Source organism: Eulemur rufifrons, chromosome 10, assembly GCF_041146395.1.
Source record: "Eulemur rufifrons isolate Redbay chromosome 10, OSU_ERuf_1, whole genome shotgun sequence".
Classification (NCBI taxonomy): domain Eukaryota; kingdom Metazoa; phylum Chordata; class Mammalia; order Primates; family Lemuridae; genus Eulemur; species Eulemur rufifrons.
The window spans coordinates 32,161,543-32,187,301 of NC_090992.1; the positions used below are offsets into that span (position 1 = coordinate 32,161,543).

A 25,759-nucleotide genomic window follows, 5' to 3' on the forward strand; every position below is an offset into this window, starting at 1 on the left:
AGAACCACTGTGTATCTGAGTCCTAGAATGCGAGGAATGTGCTGCAGCCTGGTAGGCATGGAGTGATCTGCAGAGAGGCAGGGCGGAGCCCTGCTCCCCAGCAGGGGCCTGACAGTGCAGGAGCTGTGGGCCTGAGGGCTGGGCCGCCCCTCCCACCCTGCCTGGGCCTCCTGCTGCAGCCGGGATATCAAAGGCTGCATTGTGCATTGAGAGGGCCTTGGTCCCTCGTGTGCCAGGGAGGAGGCGGGAGGAGGGACACCGTTGGGAGGCTGTCCCCTCCCAGCACTCTTCTGGCCGGTGTTCCCAGGGGCCTTGCCCAGGGTAGGATGGTGCACACATGGGTGGCTGCTTCTGCATCCCCGGGGAGCGGAGTCTGACCTGGGGCCTAGGTGAGTTTCCTGGGGGGTCCTGGCCTGTGGCTTGGCAGCGGTGGTTGGTCCAATGAAGGCTCAGGGACCTGCTGGTTTGGGGAAGCTCCTCTTCCAAAGATGGGGAGATGGCTGGGCTTTCTCCGCCCTCCCCCATTCCGTATTTGTCACTTTGGCTTTGTAAGGCAGGAGTCAAGCCTGAGAAGCATCTACTTTTCCTGAAGAAAGAGGCTTTGGGCTCTCCCTGCCGAGGCGCTGAGCTGCTCTTGGCTGCCACTCCAGGGTGTGACTAAGCCCTTCCTTCCTTTCTTCCCAAGATTCCCTAGAACAGGAAGAAAGTTCAGGCAGTGAGTTCCTCTGTGGCCTACGGGTGGTCATAAATTTGGCCCTAGTCACTGAAGCCTATTTTTGTCAGGGTTTCTGTTACTGGAGAAAAACAGGCAGTTTCCTGCCCCTTCCTATTGCAGTGTGATTTTTTTTGGGGGGGGCGGAATGTCAATTTGAGGCCACATAGAGTTGTTGCTCTAAGAAGTTGTCAAGTCATCTGAGATTTGACTTAGGGACCAAGCATTCTGGTTTGCCTGGCACTGAGGGCTTCCCTGGGATGCAGTCAGTGCTAAATCCCGGATAGTCCCAGCAAACCAGGGTGGTTGATCACCCCAATGAGAGCTCCTTGCTTCTTTTCAGAGCAGAACCAAGGCGGGGCCCTTTGTTCTCTTGTGTGATATTTATTAGCATGGGTGGTGGCTCTGGGGGAAGGCAGGGGTGGCCTGGGGGAGGGAGGATTCATTTGGGAGATAGAGGAGCATTTCTCCAAGGAATCATTCCTAATCCTGCTAGGATCATGTGTCTTCCGGGAGCACCACCGTGGTTCCTGAGATTGGGGAGCCACGGAACGCCCCGAGCTGAGGGCTTCCTACTCTCGTACAGATGACTTCCCCCTATAGTCTTTAAAGTGGGTCTTTAAAGGGAACCTGAAGCAGCCAGCTTCTGCTTCCTCTGCTCAAGGTCCTGGCCTGGGCACCTTGGCACCTGCAGCAGGGAGTGCCTCCAGACAAAGGCCACCCTGGCCCTAAAACTATAAGCAAACAAACCCCAAACAATGCCCTTGGCACAGAAGGTACAATGTTACCTATGAAACATTTTGTGTCTCCAGATTTCTGGGATTTATAAACTTTTCAGTCCCTCTCCCTAAATCCTATTGTCATTGTACTCCAGGGGAGTGGACATAGCATAGAGGGGAGACACGTAGGACCGCTGGCCTGGAGGTCAGAGACCGGGGTTCTGGATATGACTCAGTCTACCTCCACTTAGGCAGGTGTCGTCATGGCTGGTCACTTGGTCTTTGAGGTCAAAGTATCTGAATTTGATCTCGGTTCTTTTGCTTGCCTTGAGCAATTTATTTAACCTCTCTTGTGTTTTAGTTCCCTCATCTGTAGCTTTTATGAAGTGATTACACCTTCTTGATAGGGTCGTGGTGGGGATTCAGTCTACATGTGAAACACTTAAACCAGCCTGGCATGCAGGTAATTAAGCACAATAAGTGGTAGCCATTGTTAGTGACATTTCTATGACCCTGGCATATCTCGTTCTGTCTCTGGGCCTCCGTCTGTAAGATCTGAGTGTTGTAAACTGCCGTGTGGATGTGTCTGAGGGAGCACCGCCCCTGTGCCCTGACCCTCAGCTGGAGCAGCTCTGCTTCTGTTTGACATTTGTCCTTTAGCCAAAGATTTGCTGTAGAACAGAGTTATGCAGCTCAGAACAAAGATACCAATATTGAAGAAGGCATCTTCGATTTTTTCCTGATACTATCATTCAATTATTTTATTCTTTCAACTATTTTTTGCCTTTGGTAACTGGTTGATGACAGATTGATAACAGATTTACCTTTTCCCCGGGAGTCAGCCTGCCATGTGTTTCCACTGCAAGGGCTTTTCGTGCCCACACGTGTCAGGCCCTTTCCCTCGGGAGGTTGACATGGGTGCTGTAGTGAAGCCAGTTGATAAAAACATCCCCATTCTAGATGTCCCTATTTATCTTAGAGAAAGGGAACAGAGTGTGAGACCCACTCAGGAGCAACTTAATAGCTGTGTGACCTTGGGCAAGTCTCTCATGGGTTTTGAAGGTCACTTTTCCTGGCTATAAATTGGATCTAATGACATTATCCATCACATGGAAGTTTTGTGAGGATTAAATCAGATAATTCATCTTATGGACTTAGAACAGGGTCTGGCTTCTGACAACTCCTCAGTACTTCTGGGATTTTTTTTTTTTTTTTTTTTTTGAGACAGAGTCTCGTTCTGTTGCATGGGCTAGAGTGCCGTGGCATCAGCCTAGCTCACAGCAACCTCAAACTCCTGGGCTTAAGCCATCCTCCTGCCTCAGCCTCCCGAGTAGCTGGGACTACAGGCATGTGCCACCATGCCCGGCTAATTTTTTCTATATTGTTTTAGTTGGCCAGATAATTTCTTTCTATTTTTAATAGAGACGGGGTCTCGCTCTTGCTTAGGCTGGTCTCGAACTTCTGACCTCGAGCGATCCTCCTGCCTCGGCCTCCCAGAGTGCTAGGATTACAGGCGTGAGCCACTGTGCCTGGCCTTCTGGAATGTTTTATTGTTAGCTAATGTGGACCACTCCCACATCCCTTCTTCCTAATTCCTCACTTTACTGGAGAAGAAGTCTGTGCTCATATTTCTTTGGCTGCTTCTGTCTTTGTGTCTGTTTAAGTGGGAGCTAACGGTGAAGACCAAACAGTGAGTCCTCCAGGATAAGGGAGGCAGGAAAGAAGGCTCTTGATAGCACTGAGCTATCAAGACAGCTGCCCAGCTGGTCTGCGTGACCCGATAATGAATGTCACTTCTGACTACCCCAGGCGTCCGCAGTCTCACACGCGGACTCCGCCTGCAGCGTCTGTTCCCCGTGGTGGTTCTCATCTGCTCACAGAAATATCCTGATTGCACACAGTGAAAGGGCAGGACAGGCTTTTGGTTAACTGCCACCATCTCTGACTTCCCCACCCTAGGAGTTTCTTGCCACTGTTTACTAAATTATAGTTGGTCACTTCGGATCATGGAGAAAGTCATGTCAAAGTTCGTTGGTCTGAAAGCTTCTAGAACTCCATTATCTTCAACACCTTTTTGAAGAAATTTGGCAGATTTACGCACATAAAGAGAAGATGTAGATCGGGCGTGGTGGCTCACACCTGTAATCCCAGCACTTTGGGAGGCCTAGACAGGGAGGATCGCTTGAGGCCAGGAGTTCGAGACCAGCTGGGGCAACATAGTGACACCCCATCGCTATAAAAAATAATAAAAGAAGAGAAGATGTGGGAGGGATACCTTTGCCTACATTGATCACTGGTGTTTGTGACTTTCTTTCAACCTTTTGGTAAATGTGAGTCATCAATAATAATAGGAGATTGGGGGGGTGAATGTTGACAATAGTAAATGATGCTTCACTTTTGAATTTTAAAAGACTTGTAAAGCATTTTGAACATACCAGTAATAGGGAATATTAGAATAATAAGCCCGCCGATTATTGGTAACAATTTTTTACTTTGTGCCATATAATCTTGAGAACTTATTTATTTCTATCTCTTACTTTTTGAAAAAATAAAACATCACAAATACACTTAGTGTTCCCAGGAGAGCTCTGCTCTCTCTACAAAGTCAATCACTTTCATGAATTCAGTGGTTTTGTGCTTTTACTACATATTCATGAACCCACAATCATTACAAAGAATGATGTTGTAGATTTTTAAACCTAAACAAAATGATAGCATTATGCAATTTTTTTCTTTCTTTCTTTCTTTTTTTTTTTTTTGCTCAACATTATAATTGGAGATATATCCATGTGGCTAGATGTAGCTGCAGTTCTAATTTGATATTTGTCTCAACAAGGAGAAAGTGGGTTTACATCATAAAAACTGCTGATGGTATGCTTGTCAGGCCAAAAAAGAAAGAAAATGTAGGTGGAGAAAGAAAAGCGTGCAGGGAAATGTTTACTGTCTAGTTTTTTTTTTAAGTCGAGGGTGGTGGTGGGTGGGTAGCAAAGAGAGGCTGAGAGAGGAGAAATGAAAGTGAATTCTCATTTTCAGCAAATTGTCATGTGTGAGATGTTTCCCTGATGAGAGACCTTAGACCTCAGAGTTCCAGGGGCAGGTTAATGTAGTGGAAACAGCAAAGGTCTGGACCCACTGATTTGGATAACTCTGACTCTTTTGCTAACTTGCTGTGTGACCCTGGTAAAATCACCACTCCACTCTGGGCCTTCGTTTCTCAACAGCAAAGTTTGGAGTGGAACTAAATGATCTCTCAAAGCCCTTCCAACATTCATTTTCTTTAATTATTGCCTCTAACCCATCTTTATTCCTCATATTCAATATGTGAAGATGCCTTCTCTTTTCTTACTTTAAAGTATTACTATAACGTCATTCACTCTATTCCTTCACTTTTCATTGCGAAGATCAGAGTCCCCATTCTCACCCCCACATCCCTGGATTTCCATAGCAGCTGTTCGGCTGGGCCCCCGCCTCTCGGGCTTCCCTCTCCCTGTCCTTCCTATTCCACCATAAGCAGAAGTTTCACTTTTATCACGCCACTTCTATGCTCAGGAATGTTGCATAGCTCCCCATCTCTTACTGTATCTGTTCTACACACCTCTGCCTACTTTAAACTGCTCCCCCCTCCCGACCCTCCCATCCTTACCAATTTTAGTCCCACGATCTCCCACCTCTCTAGAACACACAGGCTGGCCTCTCCTGTCTTGTGTGGGTGAAACTCATGCCCGCCTATCCTGCTGACCTCTTTACCAGTAATCCTGCTTTCCCCAACCCATAAAACTCTGCCAAGAAAATAAAAAGCAAGCCACATACAGGGGAATAATATTTGCAAAACACACATCTGATACTTATATCCAGAACATACATATACATACATGTGTATGTGTGTGTATATATGTAAACTCTTATAATTCCATAATGAGAAGATAACCCAGTAAAAACTGTGCAATATGTTTATCCGACACTTCCATATGGAAAATATATGAATGGCAAATAAGCACATGAAAAAATGCTTAACATCATAAGTTATCAGGAAAATGCAAATGGAAACAACGAGATAAAACTGCATACCTACTTAGAATGGGTAAAGTGAAAAAGACTGATAGTATCAAGTGTTGGTGAGGATGTGGAGCTATTGGACCTCTCGTACATTGCTAATGGGAATACAAAGTGGTATAGCAACTTTGGAAACCAGTTTGGCAGTTTTAAAATAAATCTCAATGTTTTTTTGAATTGAGTGTTGGTAAATTTTTCTGATCACTAATAGTAAAAAGGAAACTAGCTTACATCAAAAGTAATTTATTGATTAATAAATGAAAGGCCATGGGTTTTTAAAAAATTTTTTTTTTTTTTTTTTTTTTTGCTTCAGGTATAGCTGAATCAAGACATTCAAATGATGTTTTCTGGACGCTATATTTCCTAAGCTCTCTTTGTACTAGATTGGAATCAACCTCAGGCAGGCGTTCTCTCTGCGGTGGGCCCCGCAGCTCCAGGCTGTCATACTCACAGCTTCAAGGGCAGTGGACAGAAAATTTCTCTTCCCTAAGAGTGATGTTGAGGTCCGAGGTCTAATTCTCATTGACTTAACCGTGGTCACTTGGCCATGGCACAGCAGTTGGACTATGCTTGAGTCGGGTGCCCACTTTCAGAGCTGGGAATGGACTCAGACCCACGTGAACCATAAAGACTAGGTTCAAATAGGTCACGTGGCTAATGAGGAAGCCAGGGTTTGAGTTCAGGACTGTCTGATTGCTACCTGTTCCTAGCCACTTCTTTCTCTGCCTTCAGTGTTAGAAAACAAATATAGGCCGGGCGAGATGGCTCACACCTGTAATCCTAGCACTCTGGGAGGCCGAGGCAGGTGGATTGCTCGAGGTCAGTAGTTCGAGACCAGCCTGAGCAAGAGCGAGACCCCATCTCTACTAAAAATAGAAAGAAATTATCTGGCCAACTAAAAATATATACAGAAAAAATTAGCTGAGCATGGTGGCGCATGCCTGTAGTCCCAGCTACTCAGGAGGCTGAGGCAGTAGGATTGCTTAAGCCCAGGAGTTTGAGGTTGCTGTGAGCTAGGCTGACGCCACGGCACTCACTCTAGCCCCGGCAACAGAGCAAGACTCTGTCTCAAAAAAAGAAAAAAAAAGGAAACAAATGTATGCCCATTACAAAATATTTGAAAAGTAGAGTATTTGGAAAGCAGACAAAAGTATAGAAAAGATTGTTAAAAATGACTCAGCAATAACTACCACAGGCCTTTGGCTTATTTTCTTTCAGTCATTAAGAAAATCATATATTTTTCCTAAGGTAATTGATTCTATGTGATAGTTTTTTGTTGCTTTGAATTATCTCTGTTCTTTTTCAAGGCTCAACTTGAGTTTCAAATTCCTTCATGTGGAAATAGAACTCCATGTGTAAAAGAGCTTTGGAAACTGTAAATCCCTGTGCAACAATAGTTACTGTTTTCCTATTACAGAGCTCACTCGAATTTTCCAGCTTCCTTATTGTTTCCCAAGGAGGTGCCCTTCTGGCTCGTGGGTCCTGAGGGTGCTGGCGAATTGGCTTGAGCATCCTCACACGCTAGGGGACATCAGATATATCCAAGATGCTAATTAAAAATGCACATCTTCAGACTCTGCCCCTGGATTTTCCAAGGTAGAGTAGGTAGAGAAGGCTCCAAGAATATTTTAAAATTCACCTTTTTATTAAAGTTTAACATCCACACAAAATTGTGCATGCAATCGTATGTACAGTGTGGTAACTTTTCAAACTTTTCACAAGGTGACTATACCACCTATGTTGTTCGATGCAGTTGTAACTCATTCATTCTCATTGTTGTACTGGATTTAATTATATGTACCATCATTTACTCACCCATTCTAGTGTACATGGACATTTGAGTGGTTGCCAGGTTTTGGCTGTTATGAATAGTGCTGCTCTGAATATTTTAGGAGATGTCATTTCGTTTTAGTGCATACAAATTTTTGGCTTGAATTGACATTGTCAGTTTTCCAAAGAGAAAATTTTCAAATTTTATTCTCACCCTTGCATTATATGAAAGTTCCAGTTGCTCTGTATCCTTACAACACTTGGCTTTATATGTTGTTTTCATTTTAGCCAGTCAGTGTAGTTGTGTTCCCATGTGGTTTTAATTTTTATTTCTCTGATGAGGTTGAGCAAATTTTCATCTATCTGTTAGCTGTTTGGATATTATCTTTGGTGGAATGCCTATTCAAACCTTCTGCCCATTTTTCTAGTGGGTTGCCTACCTATTTCTTACAGATTTTTAGCATTCTTTATATATTCTAGGTTTGAGTTCTTGGCTGACTATACATATTATCAGTATTTTCTTTTACTCTGGCAATTGCTTTTCGCTCTTAATTGCATCTTTTGATTAACAAATGTTCCTAATTTTAATGTATTACAATTTATCCATTATTTCTTTTGAGGGTAGCACTTTTTCCAGTCTGTTCAGGAAATCATTAATGACCTCAAGTCATGCAGATATTCTTGTATATTTTCTACAGGTTTTTCTTTTTTTTTTTTGGTATAGACATCTGTTTAAAAACAATTACCTAAGTAATTCTGATGCAAACAGTCCACAAATCACATTTTGCAAAACCTTGCAATTTTCTGTTCTAAACTTCTCATATCGTTTAAGAGCTTTGCATCTTGTCCTCCAGGACAGGGTCACCATCCTGGGCTTCCCTTCTTCAAGGTGGGCTCACTTCAAAGTCCCTCATTGTCAAGCCATCATTTCTTCTTCTTTTTTAATTAAATTTTTTTTTTTTTTTTTTTGTAGAGACAGTGTCTCAATATATTTCCCAGGCTGGTCTTGAACTCCTGCCCCCAAGCAATCGTCTAACCTCTGTCTCCCAAAGTGCTGGGATTATAGGCATGAGCTACTGCACCCAGCCAATTGTCTTCTCATGGAATTCCACAACAGGAACACACTCTCAAACCTGCCAGGCCCAGGTGTAAATGAGTGACTGGATAGAGTGGGGACCACTGTGGCTAGAGAACAAATGCCCTGCAGAGGGTCAGCAACCACTCAGCTTCAGCTGACTGTGGGCCCTGGGCTATAGATCTTGCATATTTCAAAGCAAACCTAAGCATCTGGGTTATGTAAAATATTCTGATTTCTAAATGATGTCCAGTGATGCAAACTAAAAATTTACTGTGTGGGCCAAAAGAAAAGAAAAAAAAGATGTTTGTGGGTTTGCTATAGCCCCATGGTCAGACTTTGTCCTAGGGTAGGGAAGCAGGCTGTCACTCCAAGTGTGGTCTCAGTGGCACGAGCATCACCTGGGAACACATTAGACATGTAGAACCTCAGCTTTCAACTACTGAGGCAGAATCCGTGTTTTATCAATATCCCCAGGTGATTCATCTGCACACTAAAGTTTGAGAAGCACCTATTTAAGACTTGTGGTTCTCAACACTGGCTCAAATTGGAACCATTTGGGGAACTTAAAAAATACCTATGGCTGCAGGAAGGACCCCCAAAATCAGAATCTCTGGGGATGAAACAGTAATTTTAAAAAGCAACCCAGGTGATTCAAATAGGCAGCCAGGATTCAGAAGCACTAATTTAGATCAACCCTTCATTTATAAATGGGGAAAGTGAAATCTGAAAAACTGGGCAGGTGAAGTGTCTTGGCCAAGGTCATGTAACTCCTGCATGGGAGGATTTGATTAGTGCCCCTTCTCAAGTCACGATTCCCAGGCCAGTGCCTTTTGGCTGCAATTTGGTTCCTGGGGGCAGAACTACAAAATGATCCTGTTCTGCTATAGCTCATTACCTCTGGCTTTCCAGCTAAGCTGCTTAGCTTTCAGCACTGCGCAGCTAACAAGATTTGCTGGATGAAGAGCTGTGAGCTGGTGGGCCCCTCCTGCTGCTTGTTCGAGCTGAAATCTATTTCATCCTCCTTGTACATCACCCCAAACAGTGCTAACTGGCCCTGCTGTGAAGACAAGGAAGGTCCTCAACGTGGGTGTCAAAATCCCCCTGCATAGGCACAGCACGGAGACACAGGCTCTTGGCAGCAATATGAGAATTTAGGTTCAGTATTAGTCGGCAGTGAGTGTGACTGCTCCATCCCTGTTGCACTCTTGGGCTGTGTCATCAGAGGCACTGATCCGGAACGCAAACCCTGGTCGGCCTGCTTGACTCTGACCCACAGTTTTACAAGAAACTGGGAGGGTCAAATGAGTGACTCACAAGGAGTGGTTGAGCCAAGATCCCTAAACCTTCTTTCCAGGACCAGGTCAGGCTTATAATATCCCGACCCTATGGTAGAGTTCTTAAGCAACTTCATGGAAAAGAAGGACAGAATCCAGTGACCAAACTTAACATGTTAAGGACTTGAGTTCCCTTGTTGTATTTTGAGGATACCGTAAAGGAGGCCACATTCTATAGCAGTACTGGTGACATTTCCCCTGTATCTATTTCCTCATGCTTTACAGCTGCACCATCTTCTCTCTTTTTGACACTTTGCCATCAAAGTAACCTTCTCCCCAGCCCTAGCCTGTGTCCTGACCTTCTTTCTTCTTTTCACTCCACTTCTGCAGCTGCAAAGACAAGAACTTTTCAGAGAGCTGGGAGGAGATTGGTCCCCAATAGGATCTTATTTAGTGGGCAGACAGGACAGCTGGGGACAATCATACATGTTAGGGACATTACAGCATGCCCCAGTCATTTCCCTGATGATGCCAGTCTCTGTCTCCACTTCAGCTCTTCTGTTATCCACCCATTGACCCTAAGCCTTGCTGTGGTCAGACCTATGCTGACCTGCGTAGGCTCAATGTATATTGAGCACCTTCAGTATACTAAGCCATGAGACTAGGTTTGACTTGTGGGTGGGAATCGGCTTTTTTAATAAGATGGGGACACCCAGCCTGCTGCAGGATTGAGATAGCAGGCATGGTAGTTCTTTGATAACAGCTGAGTTCAAAATAATTATAAGGCAATGGTGATAAGTATTAGAATTCTTCCACGCCACCAATCCTGGAAAAAATTGTCACTTTACAAAAACTTGCAGCCCTTGCTTATAACTTGCTTACACTCTCATGAATGAATTTTCATTTTATCTTCTCCAGGTAAAGAAACTCCTTCCAAGGATCCAACTAGATCGAGTGAGTGTATATGCTCCTCAGAACACAAGGAAAAATGTTTCCTGCCACAGAACATGACTCCAGGTATCTAAATCCCAAAGACCAGCTCTATTTTAAAAAATACCCTCCATGTAGAATATTGCAGTGACCTCCTTATCTCTCCCATCTACAGACTCCCTCCCTCTTACCCCTTCCAGGAGCTGCCACCAAATGCATCTTTGTAAGATGGACTTTAACTACGATATTCACTTGCTCACAAACCTCCCATTGCACCTCACTGCCTACGAGATTATTTCAAACCTTCTCTGGCACTCAAATCCCTTCACAGTCTGGCACATGTTAGGAGCTCCGTACATATTTGCTGTGTTAAGGAAAGTATGTCATCAGTTAGATTTGAAGGTACTCGGGGGCAGGGGTAATTTTTGTTCGTACATAGTTGGCACTCAGAAAATGTTTGATAAGTAAATATATATATGAATTATTGAATGACTCTGTGGTGGTCACATCTGTAGTCTATATAATACCTAACACAGCATCTTATTGTAGTAGGTTCTGAATAGACATTTATTAAATAAATAAATAAGCGAATGAAGGGTTGACTGTGTGGGGTGAGCCTGGCCGAGCAGAAGGGCTTCTGTATGAAACTGTCAGAAGCAGAAAAAGATTTTGAAATTAATGTGAAAAAAATCCTCTTCTTAAAACCTGTCTCTCACAAAGTCCACTTTAGGAGACCTTGATGAAGCCCACAAAGAGAAAATTGTCATCGGAGAAAGCTACACCCGGGCTGAACCCGGAAACTCTGAGGACAAACCTATGGAAGAGTTGGTTTCTGTTGTTCAGTAGCAGCGACCATTGATTTGAGGGCAAATCGTGTGTCCAGCGATCCTGACACGTTCTCATACTCACATGTGCACCTGGAGGTGCAGGCACAAAAATCCCCAATTAGCACGTGGGAGACGACTTCACCGCCACACGGTTACTATGTGATGACGAAGGTCCTTATTCATAACCACGATGCCCTTTTGTCCTCCAAAAATATACCTCGCCCTGGGATACAAAATAGAGATCTGTGGAAAAGATTTACATTATGAATATTTTAGACTATAAATCATATAGTAGATATTGTATGCTTGTCATACCAGGTTCTTTCTTTTCCCAATTTCAAATTCCAAACTGCCAAACTGCTTGGCTGGCAATGAGAAGAACCCTGCCCTCGGTTTCTTCCTTTTGTGTCAATGTGCTTATCTGTCTGTCAGGCTGGGCCATCCCTGAAAAAACCTGAATTACCATCTGCTGTTTCTCGAACTCCGCGGAGTCAGCATTTTGCCTTATCAAGGCATGAAGGCCGGTGAACAAAGGGTATCTGTAGGTGAAGCTGAGCTGACCTTGGGCTGGGCTGGTCCATCCTTCAGCGGTTTCCACCCTGACGATGTTTCTAGGAAGGTCGCGGAGTGAGGAGGGGGGACTCGGCTCCAGCCGCCAATTGCTCCCTTCTGCAGAACAGTCGCAGACAGAATCAATCCGACACATCACCATCAGTACAGGGCAGGCTTCCAGAAGGATTGACATATGACCCAATATACTTCACACTAAAACTAGAGTGAACTGGAGTTTCTCCCCACTCCGCGATGCGGAGCACTGTGGGATCCCACGGTGGGCGCAGACGTCCTGCTCTGAGGATTGGTTCTCGCTGTCTGAGAGCTCACAAGCAGTTGGCTTATTTAAGTCCAGGTCTTTTGAGTTCCATAGACATGGCAAGAAGGTGCACACGAAAGGCGCTGACGTCAGCAGGGGCTGTTCCAAGAGAGATGCCAGAGCAGGGTCTGGATCAGGTTTTGGAAGGATGGGAGAGACGGGGTCTGGAGGAAAGAACCAAATGAGGGCAGTAATGGCTGGAGTGGGGGAGGGGGCAACTGCTAATGTTTCATGTGTTTATTGAACATTTAATATGTACCAGGCACTGAGAAAATATGTTTATATGCACAATGTCATTTAGTAAGCCTCTTAGAACCCCTATGGGTTTTACTAAGGGAGAAAGCCAAGCATAGAGAGGCAATTAACTGTTCAGGTGGCACAGTTATTGAGAGGTAGGGTGAAGCCTTAAGCCCGTGTCTGTGTGACTCCTCGCTGGGTGTCATCTGCATGCTGTGCCTCCTCCTAGCGATCAGCGTGTCGTGAGGCTGCCAGATGCAGGGCTGGACGGGGGTTGCATGAAATTGGAACACAGACCAGGGAGGAACTTAGTGGAGCAAACATCCACTCCAAGTTCACATCAAAGTCAGGTCATTTGGGCATGTCGTATAGGAGCCGGACTGCAGCCTCGTATAGGAGCCGGACTGCAGCCACGGCATTTTCAGGCCTTTTAAAGGTAGGAGTTCAGGGCTGCCTTGTGGACCAAGCGGAGCATGAGAGCTATCTTCTCTAACGTGCTCAGGAACTTGTAAGGTCCTGGCAAGTTGGAGCTGGAACAGAGACCTCTGCGATTGTCTAGTCCAGTGCCTTCTTAGTGTATTATGTTGGATAATTCTGAACAGGTTGCTACTTCCTATCTAAAGAAGACACATTGCAAAGTGCAATTATAAGATAAGCCTCCTCAGTGTGGCCTTTCTTGACAACACTAACCAAAGTCATACCCCAACCCCTAGCTACTTCATCCTTCTGTCTCTTAACCCTATTGAGTTTTTTTTTTTAACAGCACTTTTCTCCATCTGAAACTATTGCATTTATGGAATTACTTGCCAAGTAGAATAAAAGCTCCATGAGAGCAGGGACCAAGTCTATCTTGTTCTCTGCTGTAACCTCAGCACCTGAAAAGCTGCTGGCTCATGGGAGGCTCTCAATAAGTATTTGTTAAGTGAATGTGCATTTTGAAGAACTTAAAGATAGACTTTAAAACACTGAGTACCTTGGCAAACATTAGCAAATACAGTGTCAGAAAGAAACTGGCTAGAGAAAATGTATGTTCGTATGTATAATTCATAAAATATGTCTATTACATATTAAAAATTTAATATATAGATACATTTATGTAAATATGGGTAAAGTAGTATTTATTCAAAACTTTCACCAATCATGCACAAGAAGCAATACATGTACCAGCCGGTTCTGTGTCAGCACCATTATGTCAGTGCCAGGCAGCGGAGGAATAAACCCAGCACAAGGCAGAAAGAACCGATGCCAGAGCATCACCTCCTGCAATTCCAGAGCCATCCCAGGTGTCAGTACTCCCACCCTCCATTACCCCTGGGGAAAACAGTTTAAAGGTGCACTCAGAGGAACGTTAAAACCACTCTAATCTCCAATTAGTGAGGACACCAATTTAGGGTTTAGGAGAACATGTAGGGGGAACATCGGGGATTTATCTAATTCTTTTTGTTTCTTTTCTTTTTTTCTTTTTTGAGGAGAGGGAAAGAGGAGTTTAATTCGCCAGCGCAGGAGGCTGGCAGACTCCCGTGCCAAAGCAACAGTGTCCTCTCTTCCTTTTCATTGCATTTCCAGGCTGATCCTTCTCCGTCTGTTCTCTTTAAGACCTGGCGCTCTCCTTCTGTGTGAAGAGCCGCTCCAGGAGGAGTGTAAACGGACCCTTGCACGAAGCAGCCCGGAGGCGCCTCTGGGCGCTGGAGAATGAGGACCAGGAGGTGCGAGCACTGTTTAAGGTGAGCCCTGGAAGCCGGTAGCAGCCTGGGCGCGGGGCTTGTGTCCGTCCCTAGCACCTAAGACAGCGCCTGGAACAGAGCGGGCCCTCGAGAAAACATCTGCCTGCCAGACAGACTAACTGAACGACTGGTTACATGCACATTCTCTGCCTAGCAGGAAGGGCAGCAACTCGGGATGGGGCAACCTGGAGTTGCTGAGTCAGAGAAAAGCTGGTTTCAAATCTGCTACTATTAGTTGCGTGACCTTCGGCGAGTTACTTAGCCCCTGTAGAATGGAAATCGTTATAGCACTACCTCATTATATACACTTTTTTTCTAATAGGATAATTTTGAATTTTATTTTATTTTATTTCTGGGATAGAATATATATGACATAAAATTTTTTATCGTTTTTAAAGTGTACGATTCACTATGGTATTAAGTACATTCATGGCGGATTCATCTCCAGAACTTTTTCATCATTGCAAACTGAAACTCTCCCCATTAAACAAGAACTCTCCATTATCCCTTCTCCTCTGCCTCTGGGGACCACTAAATATATATATATATATATATATATATATATATTTTTTTTTTGAGACAGAGTCTCGCTGTGTTCCCTGGGCTAGAGTGCCGTGGCGTCAGCCTAGCTCACAGCAACCTCAAACTCCCGGGCTCAAGCAATCCTTCTGCCTCAGCCTCCCGAGTAGCTGGGACTACAGGCATGCGCCACCATGCCCAGCTAATTTTTTTCTATATATATATAATTTTAGCTGTCCAGATCATTTCTTTCTATTTTTTGTAGAGATGGGGTCTCGCTCTTGCTCAGGCTGGTCTCGAACTCCTGAGCTCAAACGATCCGCCCACCTCGGCCTCCCAGAGTGCTAGGATTACAGGCGTGAGCCACCACGCCCGGCCTAAATATATTTTTTTTAAAGTACCAAAATTGTCAACCAAAAAGCAATGACTATAAATGTTAGGATGAGAGGAGGAAAAGACAATAAAGTAAATAAACCAATTCCTCATCTTTCCCAGTGGGTAGATGATATCTTCAACTGTAAAACCAAGGAAGAAAGGTAAGATCAAATTATTTACAATTTAGGAGGTACTCACTAGTAGGATTAACATCACGATGGATAAAAGTTGTTGCAACTAGAGGTAGAGGAAGGAGAATATTGCTCTACATATGCTCTAGTTATTTTTACAGTCTCTGCATTAATCTGGTACAAATTCAAAGACGGAAAGTACTCTAAATGTCAAGCAGCAAAAAAGATAATGTCTGGCTTTTCAGGAGGAGAAAATGAGACAGCATCTACAGAGAGCTGGCACGGTGTTTGGGCGGTGGTATGCACTCCATAAATAGTAGCTAAGGGTTTTTAAGTTTTATTTTATTTTTTTAATCTCTGGAATTCAGGAACTTGGAGATACTGGCTGCTAATTGCTACCACGGATTTTCCTTTGTTTAGCATGGTATCACTCTTAACTGGCAGCATTTGTTTTCCTTCTTGGAGTTGCATAAAATAATGGCACATTTTATAATCAATGGCATCTGAGGTTGATTGCGAGAGCCGGCCTGCTGGGCTGAGGCTTGAGCTGGGCAAGCTTGTGGGCTGAAGCTGAGGCCTGGAGTCTGCTGGATCTGAGATCTAATCAGTTACTCCTGCAGGTGACCCTGGGCCAGTTACTTAACCTCTCTGTGCGTTGACCTCCTTGAGTACAAAACAGGGATAAAGCATTTTTCATTAGACCTAAGATGCCATTGATTATAAAATGTGCCATTATTTTATGCAACTCCAAGAAAGAAAACAAATGCTGCCAGTTAAGAGTGATGCCATGCCTCGTCATCTTTTATTTCAGAAGTGGTTAAGTGTGATAAAAGTGCATCTTCGAAGGGGTTAAATACTGTCATTGCATTCTCTTCATAGGGCTGTTGTGGGAGGTAGATGAGGTATTGCTTGTAAAGCGCTTCGTGCAGTGCCTGGTGCGCAATAACTTCTCTGTAAATCAATTTCACCTAGCACCCACCCCTTCCCTGATTATGGGATCTGTATCTGCCAAGGATCTGGGGCCTCCTGGGGTCTGGGGTGGCAGAACCCCAGAGTTCCGACTTTGCTGAACTAAGGGCTCTTCCTTGGGATTCTTATACCGTCTTCTCCTTCCCCTAAGGTTCCCTCCTGATACCGCTCAGGAGGTTGGTATTGATGGCAGGACCTGGCCCGGGGGAGGGATGTTCTCACCATCTCTAGGTATAGCTGACTCCAGGGGCTTGGACAAGCAACAGAGATTTAGGGGAAAACCAGTCTGGCAGTGATTCAGGCCTGTTTTCTCAGGTATTAGAAAGGCCTCCTGTTGCTCTGCTTGTGAGCATGTAAATCAGAACACCTTTCTGGAGGGCAGCAGGGTGCCTGCATTTTAGGATTGGAAATGTGCGTATCCTTGTGTTCCCAGTGGTACTTCTTGAAATCACTTTTGTCAAAACAATTAAGGATGTGCACAAAGGATGTTTATTGCAGTACCATTTAGGATGTTAAAAAATATAAAACTGTCCAAATGTGAAACCATAAGGAAATAAAAGTCAATTATGTTGAGTGCAAAAGTGGTAAAGGCAACCATTAAAAATAATGTAGACTACTTAATGACACGGGAGATGGTTCATAAAATATTATTTTTAGCAACAAAAGATTGCAAAATAACTTATGTAATATGATTCTTTTTATGTAAAATTGTTCTATGGAAACTTGTGTAGGAAAAAAGATTCCAAGTTAATACACGAAGGTGTTAACATTGGTGATCTCTAGGAGGATGGATTTGGAATGATTTTTTATTTTTATGTGCTTTGGTTCTTCTGTTTGTCAGCTTTATAAAAATAATCATTAGACACAGATTCATAATCAAATTTGCTTCCAAGATGCCTTCTATGAATCATCCTCTACTCTCCCCCACACGCTTTTTTTCCCCCCACAAAAAGTAGCATTCTCCGTACGCAGTTCCTCACCCTGGCTTCTTTTGTCGCTGTAGTTGTACAGCAGTGTTATATTTGGAGGCTGTATGCACACAAAGAACTTCTTCATTCTTTTTTGTGGCTGTATAATACCATAATATTTCACTGTATGGATAAATTGCGCTCCCTTTAACCCAGTCTCCTGTTGATGAATATTCAGGTTGTTTCCATCTGTGTGTGTGTGTGTGTGTGTGTGTGTGTGTGTGGTGCGCTGATGTAAAAATCAATGCCACAATCAAGAAGCTCCTACAAAGCATTTGGTGCATATGTGAGTTTGCCAAGGGGATGCTTCTGTCATCCTAGGGTGACCCGTTGTTCTCTTTGTTCAGGACCTCTCCGCGAGGCTGGTCAGTATCCAGTCCCAGAGGGCCCAGTTCCTCATCACCTTCAAGACCATGGAGGAAATCTGGAAGTTCTCCACCTACCTTAATTTAGGTATGACACAAAGCAGGTGGGTGGAGGAGGATCTACTTCCACAGTTCAGCCAACTGGTAGGGGTTGACATGAAGGAATTGGCCAGGCTCTGATAATTAAAAGAGATAGAGCCCTAAGATTGATGGTTAATGTCTGGAATATCACACACTGCCTGAAACTAAGTCTAAAGCAAATATTAACTGTTAACTCCAAAATGCCATATGAGGAGGTTCGCTTCTTTGTGTCCAGGGAGATCTTTTTTTATTAGATAACCAATCACTTGGCAATCAGTTATTGGGCCTCTATTAAATTCAAAGTACTGAGATAGATGTGAAGTTGATTTTTTTTTTTAAAACAGGGAACTAATCTTGGGTAAGATTAAAGTAGCTGCTTGAAATAGTAAAGTTCCAGATGCTTTATCCCATGTATTTGGAAAAGAGTCAAAGAAAGAGATGAGATTATCTGCTTACAGCAGCCTCGGGCGGCGGGGTTTTCTAGAAGGTAAAGAAGGACGCTGGGGCACAGCATCAGCACCATGGTGGTGATAAATGGCTCACCTGCCTTCTCCAGAGAGAAGAACTGCCGATAGGGAAGTTACAGTTACAAAGCAAAGCCAAGCAAAGTAAGAGGCCTCCCTGATTTGATGCTCATTTTACGTCTCCCAGAAAATGCTGGGTTCCATGCATGGTACACAGGGAGAGATGCTGTGCAGGGGTGGAGGGGCAAGGTGGCTCATGGCTGGAACGTACAACTTCTCCTCTTATGGTCTTGGGGATTCTCTGCTCTCCACACTACATATCTCCTTCTGGACCATTAGAGATCCTCACCATTCAAACTCTGCTCCACGGACCAGCTGCGTGGGCGTTATACAGGCCCTGCTATAAAGGTAGAATCTCAAGCCCTATCCCAAACCTACTGAATGAGTATCCACATTTTAAGTTCAAGAAGTGCAACTACAGAAGATACACAAGTCTTAAATCAGTACAATGGACAGTCAGAATGGAAAGAGACAGGTTTTTGGATCGTAAGAAAAAGAGGAAGCCTCAAAAGAAGAAACATTTTAATACAAATAATTCATGTTCATAGGCATGTTTAAAATACTACACATAATTATTATATGTTTGCAATGTACATGGTTTGTAGTCTGCTTCTAACAGGAGAGAGCTTACTGGTGTTGCAGGAGGGGCAGGGGCAGAGTGTGTATTGATACATGGAAGCGAGTCCTGACTCCTTTGTGGGCCCTGGAGCTCTTCTCAGCCACGGCATCATCGGGGGCACAGGAATTTGAACCTCAGGTCAGGGGAACTTGAAGAGGGTACTAGGAACCCCCCGAGTCAACACAGTAAACTTAGAGATCTCCATGGATGTATTAGAAAAAGGCAGTTGGGTTTGGTCATCTCATGCATTTATGAAGACCCACAATATGTTGAAAATGGTAAATAATATTTAAAAATGACTTATATTTCCCAACAGAGGCTGAGAAGAATGAATTCATTCTAGGAAATGTCTAGCTACCCATCTTATGCTACTCTACTTCCAGTTAAATGGCAGGTTGGGGATCGGGGTTCCTCCTGGGGTTCAGGAGGGAGCTTGCTCACCTCTTCTGTGCTCAGCTAATGGCAGGTGTCATTGTGCTCAGGAATCTTGTTGGCTTGACTTCCTAGGCTACGTGTCCACATGCCTGGAGCATCTCCTCTTTGACCACAAGTACTGGCTCAACTGCAGACTGGTGGAGGACACAGAGATCCAAGTGTCCGTAGATGATAAACACCTGGAAACAATCCACCTGGGACTCCTGATACAGGAAGGTGAGCAGGTGTGAGGCTGGGGCTGGGGTCTTATCTGCATATTTGCTATCCAAGGCCCTAAAATAAGTAGGATACAAAGGAAGGCAAAAGTCATTCAAACACGAAATTGTCACCAATGAACCCACCTATTATAACAGTACTTCAAACATGCCTCTTAGTTCAACACTGACATCACATGAACAGCTGTGTTGTCAGTCTCACTGAGTGATGTTACAACTGCTTGGGGAGTTTTACAAAGATGCCCCTGCCAGATGCCCACACCGGTTAATGCCTAAACCCATGAACTCTCTGGGGGTGGGGGCCCAGGCATTGGCACGTTTTGGAAAGTTTCTCACACGATTCTAATATGTATCTAAGATTGAGAAACACGTCTCTAAACATGTGATATAATTTGATTGTAAAATAAACATGTAAATCTTGCAAAACTTGAAGTAGTTCATGAAATCGAGGAAAGTGATGTTGAGGAACCCCTTCAAGCACCCCCCTCATCTGTCACCACCCCCAGTTGACAACCAAGCTGGACAAGCCTGATGACATAACAGACACATTGAAAGAGCCAGATTTGCATATGAGATTTTTGCAAAAATGATTATGATTGCATTGCATGAATCATGTATGACGAAAAGAATTTCATATTGTGCTATTATGAAACGTCATTGGAATAATTATATTCACCCAAGTCAATTTATTTTTCATTGGTTCTAAGATTAAGCATGAAGTTGCAGTTATAAATGAAGTTCTGTTAAACATAAACATATCTTTGTAAGTTTTTATTTCATCTCTTTCTCAAGGTCAAGTCCCAAGTAAGCTTTATTCTCACAAATTACTCAGAAATTTTGGTGTCTATTCTCAGTGAATCCCCTTTTAGTGGCTTTATTCTTTGTACCAGTTTTCCTGGGATCACAAGGACCTCTTGCAGTGCCTGTCCCTGGACTGCCCACTTTACTCCCAGGAAGAAAATTATTTGGGCTCTGGATAGACACATTGCGTTGCGTCTTTTCACTTTTCACTTCCTGCCACTCCTTAGAAAGTTGCTGCTTTTTTCATCATCTGCAGGCCAGTTCTTCTGCAGAGCCACGTTCTCCGTGGCTCAGCCAGCGGAGAAGGAAGGAGAGTGTTTGGCACTTTGCAAGGACGAGTTAATCTCGGTGAAGACAGCCGAAGGAGGGTCTGAGTGGGAAGGTGTGTCCTTGGTGACGGGCCAGCGGGGCCTGGTGCCGGTGTCAGCCTTGGAGCCCCTGCCTCTCCCTTTCCACCAGTGAGTAGCCACCTGCCTCCGGGGAGCGGGTCTCCGAGCAGACTGAGGTCCGCACAGGACAGAGCAGGCGTGCTTTCGTGTGGCATCCCCAGTGCAGGGGAGACAACAGAATCGGGGTGGCCTTTTGTCTTTCTGTATTTTTTTTTAACCATTAAGGTTTGCACAATTTGATGAAATTAGAGACAACTCTAAATTTCAGATGGACGTTGTACCTAGGAGGACATATACCACCTGTCCTCTAATGCATTGTTTCTCAATGAATGGCCTGGGGACCAAGTGTGTCAGCATCACTGGGGATTTTACTATAAATTTAGACTCCCTGGCCCTCCTCAGACTCTTTCAGGGTTAGGTCCAGGAATATGTAGTTTAAGTAAGCACCCTAGAGAATGTTTTTCTTTTTCTTTCTTTTTTTTTTTTTTTGAGACAGAGTCTCACTCTGTTGCCCAGGCTAGAGTGAGTGCCGTGGCATCAGCCTAGCTCACAGCAACCTCAGACTCCTGAGCTCAAGAGATCCTCCTGTCTCAGCCTCCCGAGTAGCTGGGACTACAGGCATGCACCACCATGCCCGGCTAATTTTTTTTTTTTTTCTATATATATTTTTTTAGCTGTCCATATAATTTCTTTCTATTTTTAGTAGAGATGGGGTCTCGCTCTTGCTCAGGCTGGGAGAATGTTTTTCACACTTAAGTTTAAGAATCCCTGCTGGAAGGTATTGCAAACTGCAAAATATAGCGTGACAATGAACATTATCCCAGGCTGTGGACGCTGTGCGTGGCTCTGGCAGAGAATCTGACCGTGCGAACGTAAAGGGTCTGTTTGTTAGCTATTTAACTGACAGACTGATTGCAGAGCCAGAAAACAGCACAGGTCTGCTGAACTTCTCTCTTTTTCACAGTGCTTGGTATACAGTAAGTTCTCAATAAATGTTTGCCATCATTAGAATATGAGAAATAACAATACTTACCATCATCATCATTCTAACAGACTATTCTGTTCATTGCTGTAATTTTTTGAAATCCACGTTTGCAAACCCAATGTTTCCATTGGCAGATGGTTCCTAAAGAATTATCCAGGAAGCTGTGGCCTTTCCAGGAAGAGGGACTGGACAGGCTCCTATCAGATCGGTACGGCGGAGTTGAAAACATAGTATTGTTAGGAAGATGATGTTGTCCTGCCTCCTAATTTTATCTGCAGGTTTGGAGTCAGGTGATGTGAATTCCTGTCTCGCCTCTGCTACTGATTGGGTTTAAGGAAGCCAGTTTCTGTGTGTACGCGTGGGTTTCCCTGCCTGGGACACGAGAGATCTCAATCCAGGGCTGCACATACAAATGTTTGCAGGGCAGGCAGGACGTGCAGATGCGGAGAACGGCAGGGATGACGGGGATTTCAAGATATATGGGTAAAAAAAAAAAAGCCTAGTGTGGGCCACATTAAATGTTTTTGTGAGCCAAATGTGGCCTGAAGGCTGGATTCTTCTGGGTCATCAGTAGCTTTTTACTCCACCAGCGATAATGAGGCTAACATTTACTGAGGGTCGACTAGGTACCAGGCATTGTGCATTTTATCTTTTTGATTCCTCCTAATATTTATAAGCATCAGGTATTCTTATTATCCCCATTTTGCAGCTGGGGAGACTGAGGGTCAGAGTGGCCCAAGGAGCTGGGAGTTCATGTAGCGATCATCTGGTATAATGATTTGCACATGCTGGTCTTGGATTTGCGCCAACCGTGACACAGTGTTTACATAACAGTGGCAAAGTCAGACAAGCCAGGACAATGTCGTGAGCTTTCCACTTTTCCATAAGCTATGTTTATTCAGTTTTACGGCGCAGCCAGTATTCTGAGAATCTCTGTCTTACGTTTGTTAAAACATTTTTCCTTCTGTGAAACATGGAAAGTACATTGTAATTCTTTTTAAAAGGTCCTAGTTTGCCAAAATGAAAAGCCCGTTGCTTTGTGCCATTTCTGTTAATTTGTGTGTGTGTGTGTGTGTGCGCGCGTATGTGTGTGAAATTTTACTGGCTCTTGAAATTCTAATGTCTGGGAAGCCCTCATTTCATGCTCCATTGGAAGGTAGTGGAAGGCTCAGCTGTTTATGCCGTGCGTGGTTGACCTGTGTGCTCTCTCCCACAGGCAGGGGACGATGTAAGGCCTTGAAGGATTATGAGTCGGAAGAAAAGGATGAAATGAGTTTCCGCCGAGGAGAAAGCATCGAGATCATCGGCTTTATCATACCTGGGCTCCCGTGGTTCATCGGAAAGTCGCTGGGCTCAGGAGAAGTGGGCTTTGTTCCCACCAGGAACGTGGATCCTGGTTCTTATTCCCCATTGTGAGTGTGGCAGTGAGTATGTCGTGCAGCTGCGCCGCCTTCCCGGGGGTCCCTCCCTATTCTGAGCAGATCGGCAGGTGGTCTCCAGGGGTGCCCTGGTAACACGGAGCCAGACAAGTACATTTTGACAGCCAAGGCTGACACAGAGAGGGATGCGGGGGTGGCGGTGAGGGCGTGATCAGGGAATGGGTCAGTTCAGTTCACTGCAACCGATGGTCACTGCGGCCTTCCTCTGAGCAAGGAGAGGCACAGCCCCAAGACCCAGGGCCTGCTGTTGGGCACCGAGAGTGCAGTCTTGGTGCTTGGCTCCTGCCTCTCACCCCATCCAACCCAGGGGCCCTGTCAAGGAAAGGACGGGTACAGGGAGCAATAGATTACCAGCTCGGTGAGCCGACATTCCCCTTCCGTGTGGGGCTGGGGGTTGGTCTCATGCAGGTCTTCACTCATTCAGTTCTCAGGCTAAAAGCTTAATGTGTGCAGCCCATGTCGGCTAGGAGAGCAGGGTGCCTCCTTTACTCTTTCTGCCTGGAATCCAGAAGGGCTTGTTCTGAGGAGCAGACCTATGGGCCTGGCCAATCAGCAGATGGCCAGCCTGTCCCACCCACGCTGTCACGGAGGGGCAGGGAGTGGGGGTATTGCCAGTGTCCCTGAGGTGGGCTTCCTGCACGGGGCCAGGAAACAGTAGAAGCCTGTGCACTTAGAATGGTGCTTGGCACAGCGTGTGTGTATGATCAGTGGGCATTAGCTCTTATCGTTCTTGTTCTTGTCACTGTTGTGCATGGTCATCTTTGAGAGGCAGTTGTAATAGGATATTGGGGGCAAGTGTCAGATTTCATGAAAGACTTTTGCACCTCACACCTTGCCCCAAAGGACAGTAACTCAGTACCACTAATTTAATTATCACATTTTAGCTGGCTTAGTGGTAAGGGGTACACTGTCACACTGGAGGGCAGCATCCCCTGTGTCACATGAGGTGGCAGTACGACTTTCTCCTTGTGTCCACAGTGTCATCTGCTGGCCTGCACCTGGTCAGCTGTGGGACCCAATGCACCAGAGACTGCACATCTGGTACAGAAGGGGAAGATGAGTCAGGAAGCAGGAAGGGGTCAAAGAAGGAGAAGAGAGGAGAACTGGCTCTTTGTGTGCCCCTCAGAACACTCTCTAGATAGTAGACGTCCCTGAAACAGCCATCAGGGGATAGATTCTGAGCTTAGAAGAATGACAAATCACCTAAAAGTGTATGCGCTATTCCCTGTCTGGCCACTGGAGGGCACTCTTGGCCTATGTTCATTTGGTATTGCGTTTCTGAAGGTCTCAGCATTTGCTAAAGTCTCCAGCCTCTTCCTGTAGGTTCTCTCTTTGTGCTGGTGTATTACTCCCTAAAGTGTGTGTGTGTGTGTGTGTGTATATATATATTTAAATTAAAAAATAAGTCATATTGATAAATTAATGCACTTAAACCAGAAAAAAGAACATAGGAGAAAAGCCAATATTTTATAGTATTTAAAATTTAAAAAATTATATCTTTTTTGTTATATCCCTCTTTTATTCTTTATATTGTTTATCTGTGTCTTCTTTATGACTTAATTTCGTGTGGGCATCTATTTTTGTTGGTGAGAATTTTGTTAGTGTCATAGCCACCTCTTTGCAGGTAGGCAGTTTTTTTTCTTACTGGTTATTTTTTTTTTTTTTAAAGATTTTCTTTTTGTCATTGATGTTTTACAATTGTTTTGTAAATTATATGTCAGATGTGATATATTCTGTTATATGTTTATAGCAAATTGTCCACTTCTTTCTTCATAAAGTACATCACGTAGTAGTTATTTCAGTGGAGATCTGTGGGTTATAAATATTCTCAATCTTCAATCCTTGTTTGTCTTAATTATACTTAAAATAGATTCTTGAATGATAATTTAGCTAGGTATAGAATAGTACCTTCAAAGTGTGGAGAAAAAATAACTATTCATATAAAATTGCAAATCCATTTTGCCAGGGATTTCTCCATTTTATTAGTTTTTTCAGAGAATCAGTTTTTCTTTTCTTGACCATCTTTATTATTTCTTTATTTTCTATAATAACATTTCATTAATTAGAGCATTTACCTTGATTATTTTCTTCTACATTTTTGTTTTTACTTAATTAATTTATGTCTTTATCCTTTATATTTAAATCTTTCGTCCCATGAAATTGAACATTCATAATAGATAATTAAACCTAGAAAGAAGGATTAGAAGAAACAGACAAATTCTAAGACCTATAACCTTAAACAAATGGACATTTTGTTAAAAATGATATTTTTATTTATTTTGCTCAGGACTTGGTGTGCTTCCTCAATTTGAAGACTCATGTCTTTCTTCAATTCTGGAAAACTCTCAGTCATTCTTCCTTTGAATGTTGCCTGTCTCTCATTCTTTTTAGTCTCTCTTCTGGAATTCCTATTAGAGGTATGTTGGGCTCATTCTATCCTCAATCTCGCTCAGTTAATTCTTTTATATTTTTCATCTTTTTGTCACTCTAGGCTACATTCTGGTTGATTTTCTCAACATGATCTTCAGTTTCACTAGTTCTCCCCTCTGCTACGACTAAGCCTGCTATTTAACCCATCCATGTCGTTTTTAATTTCCATGCTTTTGTTTTTCATTTCTAGACTTTGTATTTTGCTGTTTTTCACATATGGTTGTTTCCCCTTATAATATTTCATCTTTTCATTGCAGCTTCTATTTATTCTTTTTATTTCATTGTTTTAACCATGTTTATTGTAAGTTATTCTTCAGAT

At 43.8% G+C, this 25,759-nt stretch overlaps 1 protein-coding gene across 1 annotated transcript in view; it reads left to right on the top strand.

Moving 5' to 3' along the window:
- The first annotated feature begins 337 nt into the window (after positions 1-337).
- Positions 338-25,759, top strand: part of SH3TC2 (SH3 domain and tetratricopeptide repeats 2) — a 52,851-nt gene continuing 27,429 nt past the window's right edge. The window contains exons 1-8 of the mRNA XM_069484004.1: positions 338-389; positions 10,525-10,623; positions 14,068-14,195; positions 17,505-17,610; positions 19,254-19,397; positions 20,454-20,655; positions 21,706-21,779; positions 22,788-22,983. Of these exons, the coding sequence (XP_069340105.1) occupies positions 338-389; positions 10,525-10,623; positions 14,068-14,195; positions 17,505-17,610; positions 19,254-19,397; positions 20,454-20,655; positions 21,706-21,779; positions 22,788-22,983 (1,001 nt within the window). The remainder of the gene's footprint in view (positions 390-10,524; positions 10,624-14,067; positions 14,196-17,504; positions 17,611-19,253; positions 19,398-20,453; positions 20,656-21,705; positions 21,780-22,787; positions 22,984-25,759) is intronic.